Below are 26,173 nucleotides of genomic sequence, written 5' to 3' on the forward strand. Positions count from 1 at the left end.
AATGAAATTCAGGAGCATCACTGGCGGGTGGGTCAGTAGCCACTTTAAATTAAGAGGCACATCCAATCTGTCCCTTCCGTTATTGATTATTGAAGAGGGCTGGGCTAGATGGGCCCTTTGCTTCCTTCCAACTCTATGATTCTATAATTCCGTGACAGAGTAAATCCTGAGGCCCAGGATGAATAAATGGTAGGCATTTTGCAAACTGAGAGCTCTCTCGTGTTACAATATATTTTATTTATTTGAATATTTATAAACCACACTTCTGTGCAAAATATCACAAGGAGGTGTACAGGCTAAAAATGCAACAGAAACATCAAAAACGACAGTAAGAGCAAGTGGCAAAGCGTCTCAGGTTTGAAAGGCCCATCTTGAATAATATGGTTTTCACAGGAAGCTCCTGCAGAACCTCTGGTGGCTAGGAGTCCCACAAGGCAGGGCTGGCAGAACTAAAGCTCCGACCCCCGATAAAAGCCAGCTGACCCTCAGGGGCATGCGTGGGACTGCCAATGGTTCCCTCAGCTATTGCAGTAGAGCATAAGGAATTAGGTGGTCTTGAAGGTACTCTGGTTCCAAGTTTTTTAAGACTTTGTGAATTAACACAGGAATGTCGAACCTGGTCCAGCAGGAAATTGGCAACCACTGCAGCCCTCTCAGCAGTGAAGTGACATGCTGCCAGTAAACTATCTGGCCACTACATTCTGCACTAATTGCATCTTCCTGGACAGACACAAGGGCAGCCTGACATACAGTGCATTATGGTAATCGAGTCTTGAGGGTTACCAATGTATTGACCACTGTGGCTAGGCTGTGTGTGTGTGTGTGTGTGTGTACATATACACACACATACACACGTCTGGATCAATGGCAGCTGAAAGGAGAAGGTGCCTAGGAACCAGCCTCTGCACAGATCTCAAGCCATTGTGGAGAAAGATGTGCATATTAAAATGGTGAACAGAGTACTGCAGAAACTGGTTGGTGAGCAAAATCTCTAAGTCACATTTTGTGGTGTATTGTACACATTGGCCTGTGAATGTGCAAAGTCTCCAAGTGGAGAATATGCATTCTGACCAGCGAGAAACACTGGATGACGTTTGGGTGCTTTGAGCATTCTCCCCCATCTTCCACAGAGCATGAACGCCGACAAGTCACGTCAGAAGCAAGAGGGTTCTGATTCTATTGATTTGTTTTGCCCCTTCAACCATATTCCTCCTCACTGCCTACAGGACTTGCTTTTCTCCTCAAGAAGAAAACGGTCCCAATACTTTTGTATGGGGAAATGTAAATGAAACCTATAGCAATTCATTCTAAGGACAGGGCCTTTCCAGTGCTGGCCACCCCCCTCCAACTGCGGAAATCTGTCCCTAGAGGTTTTTGTTTCAGACACCCTTCACGTAGACCTGTAACAACTTAGAATTTAGACTCTCTTACCCTGAAGCAGGCACTGTCCTGACCGCACTTTCTGGATCTCGATCCCCCGAATGGCGCCCGACCTCAGCATGACACAGTCGTTGTCATAGGTTACCCCCTCATCGCTACACACTGGATCCCGCTTCAGAGGGCAGCTCTCAGGCCGGAGCAGGAGCTCAGCACGCCGAGTGCGAGGGTTGACCCGGCAAACTCTGTTCATGTCGTTGTGGGTGCTCTTGCAAGGGTCTGGGGAAAAGTAGGTGAGGAATGATGAGAGCGGAAAAATCTTGCAGCCATCCCAGGAATTGAATCTGGGACTTTCAGTGTGTAACGCTGCTTCTCTAGCTATGGACTCAACACTGCAGATATAGTTTCTCCACAGAAGCTGCCTTTGATTTATCTAGTCCAACACTGTAGAAGTGAAAGCAGTTCTCTAGGGTCTCAGGATGGGGGTCTTTCCCTGGCACAAGTGCTGGTGGATGGATGATGCTCTATTCCCCTTTCCAGAGCTACAATTCCCAGCGTTCCCTGGGAAGAGGGACTGACTGTTAAACCAGTCTGAGAACTGTAGCTCTGCAATGGGAATTGGGGGGGGGTGTCCCTACTCTCAGCACTCTTAAAAAGTGACGGTGCTCATGATTCTTTGTGGGGGGAGCCATGATAGGATACTGCTTTAAATGTTTATTGCAGATGGGCATAACTCACATCACCGCATCACACACACAATTTCAGAAAAACACACACCCTCAATGGCTACGTGATAATTCTCCATGGTTCTCCATGCAAATCTACCCACTTGCTGAAGGCTAGAGAGCCTTGCAAGAGTTCACACCTACAGACTTATTGCAGGGTGCAAGAAAGGTGAGCCAAGGGTCCCGGAAGGATACTGACCACTTAGAAAAGACAGACTTTGCAGGTGGCCAGGACATGGGCCATGTCGAAAGGAGATGTGCAGAATCAATGTGCATGAGCAGCCATCTCTCACACACCCATGGTATCTGAGCACAGGTGGAGATCCTTGGCCTTCCAGCTCCCTCCCACCTAATCCGGGTTTATCAAAATCGCCTTCCATTCACCCCTTGGGCACTTTTATAGAAACACCGAAGATACAGGACTACTTATTGGCTAATCCTCCTTCTCTGTCTCTCCACAGGGGCATTTTCAGCGCCCAGCTAATACCTGGGAGGAACCAACTTGATTCAACACATATGCACAAAAGGGCATTATTTCCTAACAAACATAACCCACAAGTTCTGAAAAATAAAATAAAATCCGAAGGCTCTGAAATATCTACATTCCTATCCTGCCCCTCCCAAGAGAGAAACCCAAAAGGGAGGATGAAGGATTAACACATCACCATGGAGACTAGAAGAGCCACACGTGTATATATTGGGTTGGGAGAAAGAGGACTCTTTAACCTCAAAAACACACAGCAGAGCACAACTGAAGCTGGTTACAAATTTTGGTGGGTACTTGGGCAAGAGGCTGTTTTACCCGAGTGGGGGAAAACAAAGAAGAAAACAATTCCCTTGAGAATGTACAAAGCATTTTTGTTTTAGCTTTTAACGATGCACAGCCTCACAGTACTTTCATACTAAGACAGCCTTTCCCAAACTTTTGAGTCCCCAAGTATGGTTGGACTGCAACTCCTACCACACCCAGATGATATGGAGATGATGGGAGATGTAGTCCCAAACCATCTAAGGAACCAAGGTTGTGGGAAGGTGTTTGCCAAACTTGGGCCTCCAGCTGTTTTTTGGACTATGACTCCCATCATCTCTAGCTAGCAGGACCAGTAGTCAGGGATGATGGGAACTGTAGTCCAGAAACAGCTGGAGACCCAAGTTTGGAAAACACTGCTCCAAAGCAGAGGTGGGCAAGCAGTTGCTCACTGCATGTTTGCTGGACTCCAACTCCCATCAGCCCCAGCTTGCATGGCCAATGGTCAGGGATGCTGGGAGTCATAATCCAACGACACCGGAAGGCCCATAGTTTCCCCATCCCTAGATTAAAGGTGCCTGGGAGATGGGAGCACCATTTAGAAAGGAGGTTCTCTGCTGTGCCTCTGCATGAGTGGCTGATCTGGCTTTTATTAAGATACTGAAACAAAGGTGGGGAACTCCCATTAGCCTCAGCCAGCATTGAGGAAAGTTGGGAGTGGCAGCCCAGCAACATGTGGAGGGCCAAAGAGAGAACAGTGAGGCAGCCGGAAGCCCCAGAAAACTCACCACAAGGCCCATCAAACTTCTTGAAAAGGTTCTCTTGCTTGTCGCAGGCATGCCTGTTGAGGTGGCACTCGCTGCGGTAGTCCTTGCCGTCGCTGCCGCACACCACGTTCTCAGGCACGCCACTGCATGAGGACGGGCAGATGCACTTAGCCGACAGCCCATCCGTGGAGCGGGCACAGGTGCTTCCAAAGCTGCAGGTCACCTCTGCGCAGGGGTCCTTCGAACCTGGGGGAAAGAAGAGGAGGCGCAGGGCCTGGACTGATTTAAATGTGCAGACTGCTTTAAATGTGCAGACGGGGCCTCTATGTGGGTATAATGTTGACATGATTGGCGCTGCATATTGTAAAGTAACCTCTTAGAATGCTTAATGCTCATTTAAACTTTCAATGTTTTAAATTAAACAGTAATTGTTGAGTTCTCAGAGGTATACGGTAGCGTACTTTGATTCGTTACGGCTATTGTGCTCCCCGTGCTTAAATTGTCTCTTACATGGATGGCTCTGAGTACAACGTTATTTGCAGGAAGTTAGGGATATGAAATGACTGATACTAAAAGGAAATGGAGAGGATAAAAGACTTGAAGGAGTTTGCGGTAGACTTGTTATATTATATGAGCTAGGCCAGGAACAGGGAACCTTCTACAGACTGAGGGCAACATTCTCTTCTGGGCAGTCTTTCTGAAGGCGGCATGCCCATGTGGGGGCGGGGGGGGGGTGAGGGGGCGGTCAGAAGCCAAAGAAACCCCAAACTTTGCCAGCCACAGGACATCACTTAACACACCATGAGCAAAATGTAATGAGGGAAGGAAAGAGACATCAAGGAGCTGCTCTACATTTGACCGGGATGGGCCAAATGTTATTTATAGGCCCCGGCTACAGCTTCATTTATTTAATTATTTATTTACAACCACCACCCCCTTTCATTTGTCACTCTCCTCCCTCCCTCCTCCTTTCCCAATCCCCCATTATTATTTTAAATAAATCACTCTGGCACTCGCATCGTCCTCCCTTCCCTGCTTCCAGGAGAGCCCCCAGCGGGAGGCGAGAAGCTCAGATTTATCGAGAGAGCCGAGAGAGGGATCCTCATCAGGGGAGGGCACTGAGAATGGAGGGAGGGAAGGTCAACTTAATTTACTTGGAGACATGCAGGCTGGGGGGCGGGGGGGGAGGTGTTCATTTGCACAATTCTTCGCTAGCAGCTGGTGCGTGCCATGTTACCAAGGAGGGTCCATTAGCCTCACTTACGGCCGGGCCTCTCCAGGAAATAAGCTGCTCTGGGGCACAAGCCACACTTAGGCACATCAGACTCTGTGTGCATGCACAAAGTGCTTCTGTCGCAGGTAGACCTGAGGCATAAGGAAGCAGGCCTGTTTGTCATTGAGAAGGTTGGGGTGTCGGCAAGAGGGGGAGCAGGAATTTTGGCCGAGGGATTCTACGCAGGACTCGGAGAGAAAGTGCCCCCAACTTTCCTTCTCCTCCTTCCACATCACAGCTTTCATGTATCCACACAGGCTTTCAGGCTATCTCCCTTACCCTCTTTCTCTCTAGACTGCCCCCAGCTAATGTCTGCTTCCAATCCCCCCCCCACTTCCCGTTTCCAGCTAAAGCTCACTTCCTGTTTGCACCCCACCAGGCACCCACTTCCCATTTCATCTGCACCCAGAAACCCACTTCCTGTTTCCTCCCCACCAGACATTCACATAAAGGTAAAGGGACCCCTGACTGTTAGGTCCAGTTGTGGCCAACTCTGGGGTTGCGGCGCTCATCTCACTTTATTGGCCAAGGGAGCCGGCATACAGCTTCTGGGTCATGTGGCCAGCATGATTAAGCCGCTTCTGGCAAACCAGAGCAGCGCACGGAAACGCCGTTTACCTTCCCGCCGGAGCGGTACCTATTTATCTACTTGCACTTTGACGTGCTTTCAAACTGCTAGGTTGGCAGGAATAGGGACCGAGCAATGGGAGCTCACCCCGTCATGGGGATTCGAACCACTGACCTTCTGATCAGCAAGTCCTAGGCTCTGTGGTTTAACCCACAGCGCCACCCGCGTCCCTGACATTCACATACGTCCTGCTAATAGGGTTGCCATAATTATCAAAAAGTGAAAATTCTGTCATCTTTTTTTTTGCCAAAGTTGTTGAGCTATTTTTAAGGGAAATTGGCAAAAAACGACACTGCCAACATTGGTTGCCATACACCCAGATTTTCCCAGACATTTAGCTGATTTCCGTCCAGACACTGCTTTCGACTGCAGTATTCTGGGTATTTATTTCCAGGAATATCCAGGCGTATGGCAACCCTACCTGTTAAGTGACGGAGGTGAGATTTAAAGGGTGGCAGTGTTCACATATGCCCAGAGGTTTGGAGAGTGGTGAGAAGAGAACAGGTCTGGTCTGCAGTGACTCTCTTTCTACAGAATGCTCTCCCCAGGAAGGCCTGCCTGGCACCAATCCTTCGGGTGAACGCACCTTGAACGCACAGAATACACCTTGTTTTAGAGGGGGAGAACAAGAAAAAAATTTTTTTTTCCTGTTCTCCCCCTCCTATGGTCCGGTGCGTCCTATGGTCTGGTGTGTCCAATAGAGTGAAAAAGACAGTAGATGTTAGGCAAAGAGGCTCGTCCTGACCCAAATGAGTCAAGGCCCAGCTCAGTTACTCACCACATGCCCCTTTGCTGATGACTTTGATCCGGCGCTGTTGGTTGCATTGAGCCTTTTCCAGCTCGCATTCGTTGCTGTAGGTAGAATAATCCGAGCCACAGACAGGGGCCACCACTGAGGGGCACGTGGTCTTCTTGCACACACATAGTCCCTGGGAGGGGCCCGTTGCACTCCTCTCGCACACGGCGCCAAACCCACACAGCACACCTCGGCACACTGGATGGGAGTGCAAAGAGGAAAAGGACAATTCAGCAATGAATGAGGGTTGGTTTGTCAGAAGAGGGAAAACTGAGCATGAATCTCAACTTTAAAATAGTGTGTGTGTTTCCAGCTCAAGTTTTTAGTCCTTATGCCTATGGAAAGACAGACTGAAAAAAATTATGGCCAACAAGCCTGTGTAGACAACAAACTGGGATCTCAGAAACTCACATGCAAGCTACAGTACTAGCTTAAGAGCACGGACTTCCTGAAGTCACTCTCAGCCTTAGCGTCTGTGAAATTGAAACAGTGGCCTTCCTCCCAGAGTTGCCATGAGGGCACAGCAACTAAAGTCAACAAAGGGGTTTGTGAATTAATACGCGTTGTGCGAATGCTACATCACAGCAGGATGTAGTGAGATCTCGGGAGGTGATAGAAAGAGGAGCAATTGTGGTAAGAATGGCAATTTGGGATTAAGGAAATGATTTTCAAGGTGTGGCTCTTTCTAGCTTGGCTCTTCAGAGTCACAGAGCACACTGCAGAATGCATCCCCGGGGCTTCAGGCAAGGAACATTCCCAGCCTTGAACCTGGGACCTTCTGTATGCAAAACAGATGCTCTACCTCTTATCTGCATCCGTTTTCTTAATAGGAAGGTGGGGTGCTCTTTTATACTGATTCCAGAACTACAGAATCATAGGACTCTGTAGGGTTGGAAGGGTCCCATGCGGGAATCACAGGAGCCCCCAGAGCCTGAGAAAAATGAGCTGGGAAGCCCCAGCATGGAAGGCGGCCACTGGCGGGCTGCTCACTCTGCGCCCTCAGATCCCCCTGTCCCGTGCTACATCCACCGCTGAGCCACAGCCCCTTCTCTGAAAATAAAGGACGATTCTAGTCCTCATGGCTCTCAATAAAGGATTGCAACGGGAACACAGGAAGCTGCCTTATGCTGAATCAGAACTTTGGTCCATCAACCTCAGTGTTGTCTACACTGACTGGCAGCGGCTCTCCAGGGTTTCAGGCAGGTGTCTCTCCCATGCTGCCAGGATGCCCAGAGGGAAGGCCAGGAGCCCTTTGGCCACCACTTGTCCATCTAGCTCAGTACTGTCTGCACTGACTGGCAGCATCCCTTCAATTTTCCAGGTAAGGGGACATTCCCAGCTCTACCTGGAGATGCTGGGGCTGAATCTGGATCTTCTGCATCAAAGCCGATGCTCTACCATGGAGCTATGGTCTTTTTCCAAAGGAGGAGGCAGCACCAAGCTAAATGGACCCCCCCCTTACTAAATCCTAGCACTCCAGGTGATGGTTATCTCTACTTACTTCCTCAAAAGATAGATAGTTTCCTTGGCATGCTTTTTCTCAAATTTATCTATTTAGGAACAGATGCCTGCTTTTTTCTCTCTCTGTGCCCTGAGGCAGATAATGACAAGATAAACATAACCAAACGCATGAAGCCTCCGCTCAATAATCAATGAACAACTCAATTAGCAACCCCCCCCCAAAAAAGTCCAGTGACTCAACTCAATAAAGCCATAAAATCAACATTAATCAAAATAGTCTACTCATCACAGATAGTTTTGCAAATAAAATGTGTGTTTGGTGAGGAGGAGAGCTGTAGTGGCATAGCAACCAGGATGCTAGAATGGGAGACCGAGGACCTGGGAGACTGGGGTGCAAATCGCCCACTTGGTCATGACACCCACCACGGTGATCTTGGGCCGGCCAGTCACGGCCACCAAGCCTAACCTACTTCTCAGGGTTGTTGTGGGAATAAGATGAGGACCGGGGGGGGGGGGGGGGAGAACCATGAATGCCAGCTTGAGCTCCCTGGAGGAAATGGTGGGATATAAGTGCAATTAAAACAGACGTGTGGGGGAGGCTGCAGGGGGAGGGGTTGAGCCTGCTGCCAGATTATTTTGGGTGCGAGTGTCAGAATCTGAGGAACAGGTTACCCAGGGTTGCCATATTACAAAAAGTAAAATTCCTGACACCAGCAAAGACCCCAAGATTGTTGAGCCTTAAAAAAAAAAAAACTACCCAAACCAACCCTGAAAATAGTGACTTCAAGCTTTTTGAGCTGCTTTCGCTGCTTTTTCCATTGCGTTGCCATACATCTGGGTTTTCTATGACATTTTGCTGAATTTTGCAAAATTCCCTCCTGACGTATGGCAAGGTTACCAGACAATTTGGGAGCAAAAGTCAGCAGCAAGGTTAGTAGATATGTGTGAACAGCACACCCCAGTGTGGGAGAACTTCAGACCAGGGCGGGATGGCTGAATGTGATCCTTAAGACTGCTCTGTTTGGCCCTCAGGAATCCCCCCCCCAGCCCCTCACAAGCCTTGCTATCTTGAGTGTTTTTGCCTGGCTGGAATATGTCCTAAGAATTATAAGAGTCCTTCTGGATCAGGCCAAGGACCCACCTAGTCCAGCATCCTGTTCTCACAGTGGCCAATCAGATGCTTCTGGGAACCTGGCAAGCCACTCCCCCCACCATGAACACCTGGGAAGAAGACGGCACAGAGATGAGCATCACATCCTTTGCTTTACGTTCTTTAGCTTAACCCCGCCTCCTTTTGCACCTGGCCCTGCCCACTGCTTGGACACGACCCCTGGGAGGATGCAATTACCTCACACAGTTTTGTTTTCAAAAAGAAATCATGCTTTGTTTTGTTTCTGAAAGTCCGCGAGGCAAAAGAGAGAGGACAGACACATCATAAATCAATCCCTGGTTGCAGAGGCCCTCTCAAGCCAATACACCTGGCAGTTCTCCAAACAAAACTGTTGAATTGCTGTTTTTATTTCTGAGTACACAGTGTGATGTTGTATTGTCCTTTTACTATTTTTTGTTGGGAGCAAAGGTGGCTGGGGCAACCCAGTTGGATGAGCGGCATATTATTATTATTATTATTATTATTATTATTATTATTATTATTATTATGTAATAATTTGGCTCTTCTGTTTTTAAATATGCTTGTTCATTGTATGCTTGCTTTGATCTCATTTATGTTACATTTGCTGCATAAATTCAAACTCCTTTAAAACATTCTGTTTGATTTTTTATTTTATTTTTTAATATGGAGTTTCTAGGGGAACTTTCAAGGCTTCGAGCCTCAAAACCACCAACTTGATAGACACATAATAATTACAGATTGCAATTAGGAATGTGGCGGGAGGGTGGGTCGCCTTCCTAATAAGAGATGCACTATTCTTGTTATCACGCATGCTAATCAGAGGAGCCAGCACCAGCCAGTTCCCCATCTAAATTGCAAATGAAGGAGAGGTGCTTGCCTGTTCTTTTTTAATTTGGGAGGTGGGTGGTGGTGGTGGGAGGAATGCCAGGTACGGGAAGCTGAGAAGTGTACACACACACACACACACACACACACACACACACAGTGTGTGTGTGTAGCGTGTGACTTTTCATGTCGCCTCCAAAGAGAGGCGTTATCCAAAGCATCAGCCTCAGATCTCGGACACCAGGGTAGCAAATCCTCATTTGGCCCCCAACAGCCTTGGGCAACTTGCTCTTAGCTGAGATGATTCTGTGCATCTTTGATCTCACACACACATACTCATCCTTACAACCAAATTTCAGGTGTGTGTTTTTTAAGCTGCAGTCACTGCGCTTTGGAAAGCGTTGCGCAAATGGAGATGTTCTGGCACCTTCCGTAGGTCTGCAGTCTTTTTCCTCCCAGAATGTGGGCCCTTCTGGGTAGAAGGAGGGAGGCAGGAAGTGGCCTAAAGACACCAGAGTCCCCTCCAAACACCTGTTACATCCACACCGCCCATTTAAAGGTCATTTAAATCACACCTCTCCCTTTCTCAAAGAATCTTGAGAACTGTAGTTTGTCAAGGGTGCTGGGAGTTGTAGCTCTGGGGATGAACTGCAGTTCCCATGATTCTTTGGGAAGGAGGAGATGTGCTTTAAATGTACAAAGCCATAGTACATTTTTTGCAAATGTAAAAAGCCAGCCCTTTATCACACATTTTGTGATGATTTGTGCTCTTGATGTGATGAATTGTGTTGAGCCTCTCCAATTCAGGCAGGATTTCCTGATCCACAGGCTTTAAGGCTGCAATCCAAACCCCTGGCAGGGAGCTGCAGGCTTAATGGAGAGGTGGTGCCGTCGTGACACCTACAGTTCTGCCACTCATGCTGTCTACCCATTAGGTGGAAAGTGTTCAGCAGAGTGATGCTGTAATTTCTGTCTCCTTCCTCACTTGATTTACAGTTAAAGGCCAAAACTCAGTGGTAGAGCCTTCTGCTTGCCATGCAGAAGGTTCCAGAGAGGTGCTGCCAGCCTATGTAGACAATATTGGGCGAGATGGACTGGGTATAAAGCAGCTTTCTCCATTCTTCCGATCTTCACCCCCTTGACCTCCCCAAGCTGACAGGTGCTTCCATCTCTCCTTGCTGCTCCTTTTACAATCACTTCTTCCTCTCTGCCTTCCCCTCCCCTCTCTATTTGTAGCAAAATTCCTACTCAGCCATGAAGCTTTTGGGCTAGCCAGGGGTCAGAAACTGTCCCTTAGAACTTGTGGGGGGCTGGACTATATTTTGAAAAGAAAGAAAAAATAATAATTCCTATGTCCCACAAATAACCCAGAGATGATATTTAAATAAAAGCACACATTCTCCTCATGTAAAAACACCAGGCAGGCCCCACAAATAAGCCAGCCATGCATTTTAAATAAAAGAACACATTCTCCTCATGTTAAGAACACTCTGATTCCCAGACCATTTGTGGGCCGGATTTAGAAGGCGATTGGGCCGGATCCGGCCCCTGGGCCTTAGTTTGCCTCCCCATGGGCTAGCCTTTGTCTCTCAGCCTACCTCACAGAGTTGTTGTCAGGATAACCTGGGGAAAGAGTAGGAATGCCATCCTGAGCTCCTTCGAGGAAAGGTGGGATATCAATAGAGGAAGGACGGGAGGAGAGCTGGCATAATTAATTATTGCCCTCAATAATTCTGTTGATTTATTGCTGCTTCTGTGAGGACTGATTTTTTGCTTGTTTGTTTGTTTAACTTTGTAAAAATATTGCTGCTTAACTATGTTTCTCATATATATATATGTTTCAGTTCCAGTAACAAGAAGCCGAAAGCACCAGCCTGAAGATGACGAGTGAGACCTCGTCGAAACGTCGCACAGACACCCCGACTCTTACACGGGAAGACACCCGAAGACACCAAAACCTGCATTCCTGTACCCGTGAAAATCTACGAAAGCAAATATATATATATATACACACACACACACACACACACACACACACACACACACACACCGTATTTTTCGCCCTATAGGACGCACCGGCCCATAGGACGCACCTAGATTTTTTTTGGGGGGGGGGAATAAAGGAATAAAGCTCGAGCTTCCCCCGATCCCAGAATGGGTCCCAGAGCGATGCCGAAGCTCCAGGAACCTGGGAGCGCAGGCAGCTCTGCGCAACATTCGGGAGCCCGGCGCGGCTTTGCGCCAGGCTCCGGGGGGTTGCACGGAGCTGTGCGGAGCTCGGGAGCGCAGGCAGCTCTGTGCAACCTTCAGGAGCCCGGTGCGGCTTCGCGCCGGGCTCCCTAGGGCTGCGCAGAGCTTTCTGAAGGCTGGAGAGGGAGAGGGGTCGGTGCGCACTGACCCCTATCGCTCACCAGGCTTCAGCAAAAGCCTGTATTCGCCCCACAGGATGCACACACATTTCCCCTTCATTTGTGGAGGGGGAAAAGTTCAGATCCCTGCTTGTCCATGAAGCTCACTGGGTGTGGCCTTGCCGTCAGTCACTGCCTCTCTCGGCCTAACAGACTTCACAGGGTTGTTTTAAGGATTAAATGGGGAGAGGGAGAGCCATGCCCCTTGGGCTCCTTGGACAAAACAGGGATATAAACACAATAAATAAATAACAAATAAATCTCTCTCACCATTGCCTTGTGGATCCTGGAGGATGGAGAGCTGGGGCAGAAATGTCAAAAACACATAAATGCCCTGGCATGTTTGTCTGTGTTAAGAACAGCCCCCCCCCTCGTGCCCTCTCCACCTTCACAATGCACACACACCCTATTATGCATTTCTCTCCGTTACCGATTTAGTTATATGTATATTTTAATTTATAATTGTATAGGGACATCGCAGACCCACACGCAAAGAGCTGTGTTCTACGGACAAAGCGCCCAGCTAAGGAAATGGCCTGGCCTACATAACAGCGGGAGAACGGAAATAAATAAAAAATAAATGAATAAAAAAAGATAATGTGTGGGAAAAGAGAAATCATAAAAGGGGAGAGGAATGCTTTTTTTAAAAAAAAAAAAAGGAAAAAGAAAAGAAAAACAGCACGCTTGCCGGCGGTTCATTTACACTTCAATACTTGGGCGCCTGGCTTCAGCTGCCTGGAGAGAGTTTAAGCTCATATGCACAGCAACAATGCACAGCGCTAAGAGACTAATATCGTCAAATAAATAAAGAAGACGAAGAAGAAGAAGAAGCTTTCGTTCGCTCCTGCCCAATATCTAAAAGCAATTTATCATTTTTATGAAGCTCTGTGGATCGTCTCTTTCTCAGCGCATATATATATATATATATATATATATATATATATATATATGTATGTATATATATATGAGAGAGTCTTTTTCTGGAAACAACCCCCCCCATTTTCGCACAGTGAGATAAGGGGGTGGGGAAGGGAGGCGAGAAAAGCAAAATGGGGGTCTAAAAATGCAGAGCGAGAGAGGGATTGACTTGATGATTATTTCCTTCCCTTTCTCCACCCCCACATCCAGCCAACCAGCCCACTCCCCCCCCCCCGCACCCTGGCTGCCCTCCTCCCCATCCTCCTTGTGCTCCTTCTTCCTGGAGCTGAAGTCTTAAAAGAGTTTGCAGTGCATTATCAAGCTGTCACTCAGAGAGCAAGGAAGGCACAGAAGACAAAGCGTCTCGGTGGCACTGGGAGAAGACATACGTGTTGGGAAAAGGACCGAAGGCACATAGGCACCTCTTGCCAAGCTGTGGGGGCTGGAGCTCAATGGTCAAGAAAAAAATGAGCTGTAGCTCAGCGGTTAGAGCATCTGCCCGGCATGCAGAAGGTCCTGGGTTCGACCCCGCCCCCGGCATCTCCAGGTAGATCTGGGAGAGACTCCCTCCCTGAATTCATGGAAAGCACCTACTAATCAGTGTATCCCCTAGTGAAGCCATCCCTGCAGATTAAAGCCTTCTAGATGCAAGAGCTGTAAGCATCTCCTTTGCATGCAGAAGGTCCTGAGTTCAGCCCCTGGACACTCCCATTCAGAAAAGGGAGATGACATTTTTATTCCCACCCCAAGGGCAACATTCCCTTATGGGAAAGCTTGGGACGGGGGGGCACATGCCAGTAGTGGGCGGGGTCAGAGGCAAAAGTGGGCAGGGCAACGTGTGTAAATTATTTTTGCACACTAAACTGGTTTCTACTCACACCCCAGGCAGGCAAGACTATAGAAGCCCCCTTGGGAATTCATTGGTAAACATCATCATCATCAAAAATAGCTGTTACTGTTATTGTTATTTCATTTTTATGCCACACTTCTGACTGAGTTGCCCCATGAATAAACTGTCATCATGACCATCATGAGCAGGCAGAGGGCCTTCTCGGTAGTGGCACCCACCCTGTGGAACGTCCTCGTATCAGATGTCAAGGAGATAAGCAACTATACAATATTTAAAAGACATCTGAAGGCAGCCCTGTAGAGGGAAGTTTTAAATCTTTAATGTTTTATCATTTTTTTTATATGCTGGAAGCCGCCCAGGGTGACTGGGGCAACCTAGGCAGATGGGTGGAGTACAAACAATGAAATTATCATCACCCCCATTGTCCACAGTGACTGGCAGTGGCTCTCCAGGGTTTCAGACAGGGAAGATTCCCAGCCCTACCTGGAGATGCCAGGAATTGAACCTGGGATCTTCTGCTCTACCAGATTCCTGTACACACACACACCTATCTTCCCATGCTCTATCCAGCTAACAGAGACACGTTATCACACTCCCAAAGCACATCCCTGCCACGCAAAAGCCATTATGGAGGGGTATGGATTAAGGCTGGGTGAGGGGTGTTGTTTGGGGAAGGGGGGTGGGCCTAGGGAGACTCAGGAGGGGCAAAGAGAGAGGTCTGCAGGGCCGGGTCTGAGTTTTCCCACCCTTGTCTGAGTGCATCCCAAGAGATAGTGGCAAGTCCAAGCCCGAGGCTGTATCAGGCGCCCTGCTTTGCTTCTGTCGCCCATGTTGGTCTGAGACTGAGCCCATCCCCTCAGTTGCAATATAACTTCCCCTCCTTTCCCTATTTCATTCTGTCAGGGCCAAGGCCTGGTGAATAATTCAGCGCAGGTTCAGCGAGGCTCTCGTGCCTCTGCCTCCCCTGGCAGGGCCGGGAGCGTGCGAGGACGCAGCTGGATGGGGAGGCCATGAAAGATATATGAATGTGGAGTGGATGGCATATGGCTGAGTTGCTTCGCAGTCCTCCCGGCACCCTATTTATCCCCTCCAGCCGTACCTTGCTCCAGCATCTCTGCCCCAAGCCAGGGCTGCAGCAGGGTTGAGGGGAACCCATCGCAACAGTCACACTGCAAGGGGTTACTGCAGAAGGCCCCGGGTTCAATCCACAGATGGATCCCCAAACTCTGGAGAGATCTTGCCAAACAGTGTAGACCCAAGGGCCACATGCCCTTCATGGCGACCTTTTGAGGGCCAAATGTCAGTGGTGAGTGGGGCCAGAGGCAAATTTGAGCAGGGCAACAAATGCTAGTGTTTGCCTTTGTACAGCAGGCCAGTTGCATATTCGCATACTCCTCTGTGTCCTCCATCCATCTCCTCTCATTCCATGGGCCAACTTTGACAAGGGGGCAGCACAAAGATGACAGGTGATTGACAGGTGAATAATCCCACCCACTTGTCCAATTTGACTCCTAGGAGTGATGGGTGGAGACAGAGGACTGAACGGCCCTCAGGCAACATTGCCCACCCATGGGAGCGATATCACCTGACAGGTGGGCATAGCTTAGCAAAGCCCAGTGTCTCAATCTGAACTGGAATCCCTGACAGGCCAAAACTGACCTGCTGGTTCCCTGTCCTGGTGTACAAAATTATAGAGTAGTGCAAGTACTGTTGAATATCAGCTTATTTCCTGGCTCCTCACTGCTGTGATAAGGATGGGGATATAACCCAGGAACATGCTTACATCAGCATGCTTAACTGGGTGCCTGAATACATGAGAGAAAACATCTGAAAGGGCATGGTTCCCTGTCCAGAGAGAATGAACTGACAATCTTGTAAGTAAACAGCGCACAAGGAATTCTGTGCTTGTCTGAACTGGGCTGCAGTCGAGAAATTCCAAAGCACTGTCATCGTCGTAACCCTTTGAAGGATGGAGGAGGTTTTCAGACATCCTATCGCCAAACTCCTAAGCATCTGCTAAGGAATCTTGTGGCAGTTGTTAGTTATCGAAACCAACAAATAGAAAAGCTCAAAAAAACAACAACAACCCACAGTCTATCACCACGCCTCCCCATTGGCTAGCCGCCTGTGATGCCACGGAATGTTTGTGAGCATCCTAGCCACTCAGAGGCGGCTGGTGAGATGCAAGCAACAGAATGTTGACAATCAGAGCAAATCTCTGAAAGGAAGCAAAGGGTCAACGGCCATGGGAGGAGGGGGGGTGTTGAAAAACAGCCATCTATCTTGCCAGCTGCTCCTTGATTGAACAAAGAGTGATATATTGTGGTGGGCTCAGAAGGAAAGCCATCTTGGTAGGCCCAGGTGTATTCCTTCACCCCCCCCACCCCACTTTGGGTTAATTCCAATCACTAAGCTAACGCTTCCTTCGGTCTTTCCCATTAAAAGGATGGTTTGCCGCAGCTGCGCTGTAGACGGATGTTTGCTGGGATGGAAGGGCAGGAAGACAGGGCGGGGAGTCAGGGAAGGAGGAAGGACCGCTCCATTCTTCCAACCCTTCTGGCTGTACATGAAGATGCTGCTTACTCATACTTGTTACTGAGACAGTAGGAGATAATAATAAAGCTTTTTTTTTTTTTTAAGGCTACAAATTATTTTAGCTGTCAGGGTCAATTAATCAAAGTGGGCAGCTCAGCTACCCCAAAGGAGTACAGGAACGAAATCTGTTATTAAACCTTCTGCTCCTAAAACACACAGGGGAAAGAGGTTGGGGTGGGCGGGTGGGGGTGCTTAAGTGGTGGTCTTCTCAAAGAAAGGGCAAGGAGCACTTAGCCCCCTCCGAAGCCTTTTCTTCTTATTAGAGAGGTCCCTGGCTCTTCGCAAAAGGTGCTTATTATCGGCCATTATATCTTACTGACTCAGTCGGGGTCCAATCTACTGAGCAAACAAAGAAAGATCCACTTCCTTGTGCATCACAGGGAAAGAAACAAAGCGAATGTGGTTTTTTTTAAAGAAATAATTAATTTAACTGAATTTTTAGCTGGAGGGCTAGCAGCCACCCCCTTTTCACCTCGGCCTTTCCCCTCCTTAACTGCAGCCCGTTGGAAGGCTAGGCTAGTTTACTGTACCCGCAATACTTCTGCAAATGAAAGCAATTGGCTGGGGTTACTTCCCCCCTCCCCCCCCAAAAAAAATATAGGAGTGACAAGCTGCATCTGCCCCAATGCTGTTTTCTGATGCAACTGTAAAGGGTGCAGGAGTCTTGAACTCTCTCTCTCTTATTTTCTCTCTGTCTGCTGCTCCTTCTAGTTAATCAATTACCTTAATGGATGAAGAAAAGCTTAAGCTGACTAAAGAGGTGCCCCACATAATTTAGCAAGACATTTTACTACGCCTTCTAATAGCAACCTCAGGTAGTGAGCACCAACTGGATTATAGCCAAAACAGGGCTACAGAGAATCCAAGCAGGAGGTAAAAGCATACCCATGGTGAGTAGGGAACGGTGAGGGGCAGATCCTTAGGTTTAAAGCAACATACCAAAACCTTACACTCAAATCTTAAGGGGAACCAATTGGGATTGAGTATTGTGTTGGTGACCCCCACATTACAATTACATTCAAATCCATCTGGATTTAAGGATGGGCACCCGGGTTTGCTTCCTCTGCCCTTCCTGTCCCATTTTCCTTGTGTGTTGTGTCTTCTGGGTTGCATGCCTGTGGACAGGAGCTGTCAACTTTCAATTGATTATATGTAAGCCACTGTGGGAGTCTTTTTGGCTGAAGAACGAAGCACAAATGCACTAAATAATAAAATAAATGGATGCCCTGTGTTTGCAGGGAGGGGGTCTTAATCCATAGCTTTGGTTCCACCAGCAGGGGGTGGGGGAGATGGATTTCTCTCCAAGACACCTCTAAAAAGCCAGGATGAATAAATGAAACGAAGGCTTTAATGCGCCCAGTGAAATGGTTTAAGATAATTGGCTCCATCATTGCAGGCGGAAGTCAGAGGGGGGTGGCGATGGTGGCCTGTGTTTTGAGTCAGAAGGTACTCCCCCCCCCCCCGCTGCTGAAATGGGAGTCCTTTATATGCAATCAAAATTCCAGGCGTCTTGGCAGAAATGAGTCTAGTAAAGCAAGGGAAAGGAATAATCAAATGGGAAAACTTACCAGGAAAAATAAAGGATGAATGTTTTAAGGCACGGACTGAGCAACGCTTTTAAACCCACAGTTAAATTAAATTAAGGCACCGTGGGGGGTTGTCCCATTTATTTCGAGTGTGCCTGGCTAAAAGAGGAACCCAAATTGGATGAGAAAGGGTGGGGGTGTGGCGGGGGATCCTCCATACGAAGCGTGATGCGAAATGATCTTGGGATTCCCACTGTAATAAACGCGACAGCCGATTCCTGATTAAATATCAAACTGCAGGTGGGCTGTTAAGGGATGGGAACATTCTTGTTAGATTATTGCGTCTGAAATGAAATCTCATCTAAAGGTGCCATGGCAATCTTTTATTCCTCCACAGACAAGGGAAGATGCCTTTGTGCACAGCAGGCTGAGCAGGTTCAAGAGAGAGGGAGAGGGGGAGTCAAAGCTAGGCCAGCCAGCCTCCCTGTTCCTGACGCTTAGGGAGTGAGCCTATTTCAGGGATTCCGGGCTGCTGAATACATACAAAACTGACTATGGCTTTTCTTCACACTTGACAGCAGATCTGTGTCAACAGAGCCCGTCAGGTACTTGAAGTGTGATTATCAGTCCTCCTCCTTTCCAGGATAAACACACCCAGTTCCTTCAAGCTTCCCTTCAATACCACAGCCATCTTCGCTGCTCTCTTCTGAACCTGTTCCAGTTTCTCTGTTTCCTTCTTGTGATGCTCTTATATGGAGTCAGAGCACTGGTCCATTTACTCCAGGAAGGGGGACCCTCACGCCTGGGGACCAGATGCAGCCTTCCAGGACTATCTGGCTTCCAGAATTCTCCTTGGGTCACAACCCCTTCTCTTCAGGCCACACCTCCTTTCCCAGACCACACCCCTTATCTTCAGACCACTCCCTTCTCAGGCAACACTGATGCCCTGCATCCTCCCTGTGTGCTTTTGCCCAGTGATAATGTGTGATAACACCTCTTGCTGGCCTGGATGGAGAGAGGGAGGTCTGCAGATAATCCGACTTTTCCGTGGCTGCAATGTAACCTACTGTACAGAGGTTAGAGTTGCATCCATGGCTCCACCCATTTTTGCTTCTGGCCCCTGGCCACTCACCGTATGTTCCTATGCTTTTGCACACAGTAGGTTGCACTGCATCATGGATTTTGTAGTATTACAGCTCGATAAACAAGTACTGTTGGGAATGGACAAGATTACAGGTGGAAGACTTGGTAAGAAAGGTTTGGAACCACTGGAGGGATAAATGTGCTAAAAAAAAAAAGTGTGTGTGTGTCATGATTTGAACTGTGGTCCAACAACAACCACATTGGCTAGTCTGGCTGTAGCTGAATAAGCACGCACTGGACTTGAGGGGAAGCTCCCGATTCTGGTAAACCTGCCCCAGCTTACTGCAATTGCAAATTCCAACCCCAATCCTGCTTTTTTCCTCAGAGTCTGGCAACAAGCCTATGTATTGGGGAGTGGGGGCAGCAAGAACAAGAGACGTGTTGCAGAAGATCAATTATAGTGTTAGCCTAAAACCTTCAAGAACGGCAGAGACTCCTGGAAAGGATTGGATTAGCAGGCGGAGACCACAGAGGAGGGGGGGGCGGAGAGCAGGAGCTGTGTAGCTGACCTTTTCCAGCCCTTACCACCACCACCACCCGTTGCTGTCGGAAAAGAGGGGGGAGTGAGAGAAAGGGGGCAAAGGTTTGTCAAAACAAAATCCACATCCCTAAGGCTTACTCGTCAGTAAGCACGGGCAGGGTCTGCAATCTTGCTGGGGAAACAAAGTGTGTGATTGCCTACTACTCCTAATTTGCCTCCCTAACAGTGATGCACCTCCAACTTCCCTTTCCTACTGACTGACCTGTTTCCAGGAGGGTTGTGGGTGGGAAAGAATTAACGAGGGGAATAATTTGAGGAGAGGTACGTTTGGCAAGGGAAGGTGAGATGGTCCCAACCCCAAACATGTACGGAATGGCGAGGGCAGGATGCTCGCCTGGGCTTGGCTGAGCAAGGGGGGGGGAGGAGGAGATGGATGTCACTGCTCATCCCTTCAAACAGGTAACCCGAGTCACTTTCTGTGGTGTAACAGCTGTCCTGATGGCTGCATTCACTGCCTCCTCTTCCCCCACCCGCTGGGACCAGATGGAGGAGCGGAGTGCCAATGCCAGTTATAACAGCAAATTAACAAGAATGGCTTCCAGACCCCACCCAGACAAGTGGAGACACCCCCCAAAGAATGTAGCCCCCCCCACTGAAACAGGAGGGGGTGTCCTTGCTTTCCCAGAGCAGTCACACCGACAACATACACAAACCAAGCCACAGCAGAAGTGACCCGTGGAAAGGAGTCTTTATTCCAAGTCAGGCAGAGCCCTGGTAACACGGGCAAAATGGCAGGAATGAAGCAGCTGGAAACCCTATAAATAAAAAAAGCAAGAAAAGGCCCCAGAAGAAAAAGAGAGCGGGCATTGTGGGGGATTTCAGAGTCGCCTTTTCCCCCACAATGGGGCAGAGAAACAGGACAAAGGGTTCCAGGGACAACCAGAGCAGGGAGAAGGGGACGGTGTGCCAAGCAGTATGAAGGTATGAAGATTAGACAACAAATGTGGATAGGAAGCTCCAAAAGCAATGCTGAATCACTAGGGTATCGCCGGAGACTCCCTTCCAGGCCCTTGTGAAATAACTTCAATGTGGTCAGATAAGAGAGATTCTGGGGGAGTTCTCCAGAACCAGAAATGAGCTTCTTCAGGGTGGCAATGCTAAGCTCAAAGGAATGATCCTGATTTATCTCCATCTCGGATTAAATTCTGAGCCCGGGGGGGGGGGGAAATCTTGGCTTGCACGGTCCTAAAACACCTAATGCAACCCAACCCTGGAGACTTTTATGGCAAGAAGTGTTTTCTGGTGGGTCACTGTTTGCACTTCACCAGCCATCCTCAGATGCAATCCTGCGCGTATTTTATTCAAAGGAAGTTCCGCTGCGTTCCATTTATTTATTTATTTCACAAAATTTGTAGGCCTCTTGGTTGCAAAAACAAACAAACAACAAGCCCCAAAGTGGACTGCAAAAAGAATGAAAAAAAAATAAATAAAATAGTAAATAAATAGTAAATAAAAAACAGTTAAAAACAACTAATTAAAACAGTAAAAAATAAAAATAAACATAAGATAAAAACAGATTTTTAGAAGTCTGAGTAGGCTGGCCTAAACAAAAATGTTTTCAGCAGGCACCAAAAGGTGAGCAGTGAAGGCACCTGCCTGATGTCAATAGGCGGGGAGTTCCAAGTGTGAAACTCTTACAAATACGGAATGAGTATTATGGGGCAATTGTAACAGACAAAGTACAGTAGTACCTCGGGTTACATACGGTTCAGGTTACATACGCTTCAGGTTACAGACTCCGCTAACCCAGAAATAATACCTCAGCTTAAGAACTTTGCTTCAGGATGAGAACAGAAATCGTGTTCTGGCGGCACAGCAGCAGCAGGTGGCCCCATTAGCTAAAGTGGTGCTTCAGGTTAAGAACAGTTTCATGTTAAGTACGGACCTCCGGAACGAATTAAGTACTTAACCTGAGGGACCCCTGTAGTCAAGTGTTGCATGTGGGGGTCAGACAATCTCGCAGGTAAATTGGTGTGAAATGGGGTTTACTCCCATTTTAAATGAGCATAGGATTGTGGCCTAAGAGCGTAATCCTATACATCTCTTCTCAAAAGCAAGTGCAGGAAAATCCAAAGTCAGAACACTTGATCGTGACATTGTAGAAAAATTCCCAGCAACTGGTATCACTTAAGTGGTATATTTGAAATCTCAACACATTTCAACTTACAGATCACCAATTGATGTCTGCAGGGGTTGGAGAGCAGGAGGATATCTTTGTGCAATTTGAATGGGGTTCTGCAGTGTCAGATTAAACCAGGGCAGATTTAATTAGCCACTCTCTCCTGCTTATGTCCTCTGTTTTGGCAGCCTCCCTGTCTGCACTTGTTGCAAAGTGTGGAAAAAAGGCAGGCAAGCAGACCGATTGTTATTTTCAAAAGCTGAGTGGGGGTGGAAATAGCAAGTCTCAACAGCAGAACAAATTTAGCAGCTGGCTAGTTTTCTGCCCAACATGTTTACTCTGAAGTAAGCCTTCCTGATTTCAGTGGGCACTTCTGATAAATGCTGCAATGGGTTGTGGTGTCCTTTAAAATGCTAAAAAATATCCTCCCTGAATCAATTACATTGGGGTGGGTCAATTTTAACGGGGGGGGGGCATAATGATGTCAGGTGAATGACAGGTAGGTGGCCCTGTCAGAGGTGGTTTGCAGGGGTCAGGGATATAGAGTTGTACCCAATGTTAACCCTACTAAGAGTAGAGCTATTGAAATTAACCAACACGGCTAACTTGTGTTCCATTATTTACAGTAAGTCTATTCTAAGCAGATCTTAGTTGGAAAGAACCCAAAGAGTCCAAGTAGAGAATCTGGAAAAAACATTGAGCTAGATTCTTAAACCTGTTTCCTTTTTTTTAAGCAAGCTCTTCACTCAAGAAAATAGGTGTAGGAGTTGTCGGAAGCCAACTTCACAGCCCCAAAGGTTTGTTGCAGAAGGTAAATCCACATCAGTCCTTCTTCCACCAGAAGATCCACATAGGGAGACCCACACAAGGTTGGGGCAAGGGCTTGATTTGAAGCTTAGTCCCCAAACCCAGTTTTCTAGAGCCACAGGTCAGCCTTGAGAAGAAAGGAAGCAATACAGTGGTACCTCGGGTTACATACGCTTCAGGTTATAGACTCCGCTAACCCAGAAATAGTACCTCAGGATAAGAACTTTGCTTCAGGATGAGAACAGAAATCGTGCTTCGGCGGCACAGCAGCAGCAGGAGGGCCCATTAGCTAAAGTGGTGCTTCAGGTTAAGAACAGTTTCAGGTTAAGAACAGACCTCTGGAACGAATTACCGTATTTTTTGCACCATAATACTCACTTTTTTCCTCCTAGAAAGTAAGGGGAAATGTCTATGCGTGTTATGGAGGGAATGCCTACGGGTGGCATGCCTACGGATTTTCCTCCTCTAAAAACTACGTGCGTGTTATGGCCGGGTGCGTGTTATAGAGCGAAAAATACGGTAAGTACTTAACCTGAGGTACCACTGTAATAGAGAGAGTACCCTCAAGCATGTGCAGAGTTCCCTTGAGGTCAGGGGACTTGGCTTCTGGGTAACCCCCAGCAACCTTCTGGTACTGAGCTGACAGCATCTGCCTTGCATGCAGAAAGTCTTGGGTTCAATTCCTGGCACCTCCAGGTGTGGATGTGAATGTACCCTGCCTGAAACCCAGGAGATTCTCTGCTATTCAGTGTAGAGAGCAGATGGAGCAATGGCCTGACTCAGTTTCCTATGTTGGAAAGAGGGGATCCATCCTGGTAAGCAATCTTCCTGGCTTTTGTTCTGAATCCGAATCTCTCTCATTTAAAGCATGATGTCCATTTGCCAGTCTGGAGGGGATCCAGATCACACTCTCACCAAAAGACACACACACACAAACTCATCCCTTGCCACACAGGATGCGGTAGAAAAAACAATCAGAAAAGCTCAGCAGGAAAGGCGATTAAAACTCCAGGGTGGGAGATAGGAGCGTAGGATTTACCTAGTTTCATAGCTCTTAAAAAGTCTCCGAAGGCAGAAGCACTGGGATGGAAAAATAAACACTCCTCCTGCGTGTACACGAACACAGAGCTCTTCCGTCTGAGTCCAAACATGCAACGAGATGCTTTTTGGAAGGGAAGGGGTGGGGAAAGAGGGAGCTGGAGCAGAGAAAGCCTACAGCACAGGCAGCAAAAGGGACCATCTCCAGCGTTCACATTGAACCAACTAGCAGTTATGCAAAACTATCATATCGTGGTTCGGTTACCATATGTACATATTTGCAAATGATGGAGGAATGCAAGAGCTTGCTGAAGCCCAGTGGAGGCTGATCCATTAGAATAGCTCGGGAGCAGTCTCACCAACCTCAGAGGGTCCCCAGCCAGCCTCCACCTGGAATGGGGGTGGAACTAGAATTAGTTGGCTCTGACTGTCATTGGTCCTGGCCACGCCTGTCATTAGTTCGGTCTCCGCCTACTGTTGGGCTCCTTGTACTTCTGCCTTGCCAATCTGAATGGGCACAAACTACCTACTGCCGAAGTTACACCTTAGGGATGATTCTGAGTGGGAGAATGTTGAGGTTCACCAGAAAACCAACTAGTAAGCTTGGTGCATGTGTTGCAGAAATTCCGCTTTGGTCTACAGTTGAAAGGATTGAGTTTGTTTTCGAAAGCTCACTGGCAGTAAAAACAAACAAACCCCACTCTGCATGTAGGAATTTATCACATCAGAGGCCATGCTATCCTCTGTGTCTTGATATTTATTTACTAAATTAATTTAAAATTTTTCTAACCCTCTTAATAATTTTTAAAAAATCTCTTGGCCAAGTACATGGTGTACAGTATATAAAACACAATATCCATTAAAACAGAATTACAGTCTCAAACCAATAAAACAGTGTAAAGACATCACATAAACAGCAAATGAAACAGAGCTTCAGGAGACTCATATGCTAGCGAACTACATGATGTTCTTGGGAGGGAGGGAGGGGTATACAAGTTTGTAGTCCTTAGGGCTAAAAATATTTTATCTTTCAGCTTAAGGTCCCCAAATGTGATAGGTAACAAGTTGCACAGGTATGATCCAGTGACGTTCACGGGACACAAGACGAGAAACAGATTTCCCCATCTCTAGGCTGCTGGCTGCTGAGTAAAAAGGCTACTAAAGCAAAGAGGTGTTTATGGAGCATAGTCAGCAAGAACTGTTTCAAAGTACTGGGGTGGAGGAGGAATATAGCGGTAGTGTATAAGAAAGGAGAAAAATATTTTAGGCCAGTTACACAGAGTTATACTACGTCCTTCCCCCCCTAACCCAGTTAGACAAAGGGGGAGGATTGGCCCCCTTAAAGAAAAGTTACATTGCTGGAGGCTTTGGGGAATATTCTGCAGAGGGCAATTTAGCCTTGGCAGCAGGGGGCCGAAAATAGGCTGCCTAATTGAGTAGGCTGTTCTCTACTTCTAATGGGTATTGATGGGCCACAGAGGCAAGATTTGTCTACAGGTTGTCGTTGTGCATACCTCAAGGATGTATTCCCCAGGTAACTGGTAGGCGTATGAGGGCAGGAAAGATAAACTCGAAATACACCAGCATGCACAGAACAAAGAGTTGCAATAAAGCCTATCTCTCTCTAAGGCAGGGGTGTGGGAGCCTTCTATCTGTCTCCTGCCTTATTCCAGCAGCAGGTGGGTCCGAAGTGGGTGGGCTTCCTGGACCAACTGCAATTCCTGGAACAGAATTGCAATTATTTGCAGGATGCCATGCCAGTTTCATTGGGGAAAGGAGGAAATATACATTTTCCGTGTACAGATACCCTCTGTGTTGTTGTTGTTGTTATTTTAAGTGTTATTCCAAGTGTCATTTGTAAATTGTTCACTGAGGTATCGCAAATGGGTCACTGGAAACAGGTTTCGTTTCCTTCTTGGATGCCCCAACTCCTGAAAGGGCAAATCCAAATGAAATGGGGAAGGGAAATAGCTCCTGGCTGGCATTTTAATGCCAACTATGTTGTGTGAAAGCTGCAAAAGCTGCAAAAGGCACTCATGAGAAGCACCAATCTCAAAATACACACCCATCCCTACATTAGAAGAAATGGAAGGCAATGAAAATGCCAACCATTTGTAACATCTTAAAAATAGGGAAATGTGATTTACTGGATTGCAGTGGTAGTATTTCTGGCGTCAATTATTATGGCCTCTGCTGGCGTACACAAATGGCACCCTCTTAATCAAGCAGTGTCCTCTTAATCCTGACTGGGGGTTGCAAAAATATTTTGCATTTCCAGAATCTAGCATTTTAGTTCTAAGCCCTCAACAGGAGCTGAACAATTCCCAGGTTGTTTCCAGATAGCCTGTTTATTGAGCATCTGTTCTGATTTGTTTGTGGGGAGGTTAGACAATGCCGAGCAATTGTTATCCTGCACTTTACAGGGCACTTCCCCCATCACTTCCCATCATCAACAAACTTTTTTTGAGGGAAGCGGCTTTGCTGCCCAAGAGCTCC

At 47.6% G+C, this 26,173-nt stretch overlaps 1 protein-coding gene across 4 annotated transcripts in view; it reads right to left on the minus strand.

The window, feature by feature from the left end:
* AGRN (agrin) overlaps positions 1 to 26,173 on the minus strand; it is a 257,909-nt gene that overhangs the window by 93,299 nt on the left and 138,437 nt on the right. For all 4 annotated transcript variants that reach the window (XM_082229651.1, XM_082229652.1, XM_082229653.1 and 1 more), the window contains 3 exons: positions 6,297 to 6,512; positions 3,639 to 3,863; positions 1,432 to 1,656 (listed from right to left, as the gene is read on the minus strand). In XM_082229651.1, coding sequence (XP_082085777.1) covers positions 1,432 to 1,656; positions 3,639 to 3,863; positions 6,297 to 6,512 — 666 coding nt within the window. The remainder of the gene's footprint in view (positions 1 to 1,431; positions 1,657 to 3,638; positions 3,864 to 6,296; positions 6,513 to 26,173) is intronic.

Source organism: Podarcis vaucheri, assembly GCF_965113315.1.
Source record: "Podarcis vaucheri genome assembly, chromosome: 7".
NCBI classification, from domain to species: domain Eukaryota; kingdom Metazoa; phylum Chordata; class Lepidosauria; order Squamata; family Lacertidae; genus Podarcis; species Podarcis vaucheri.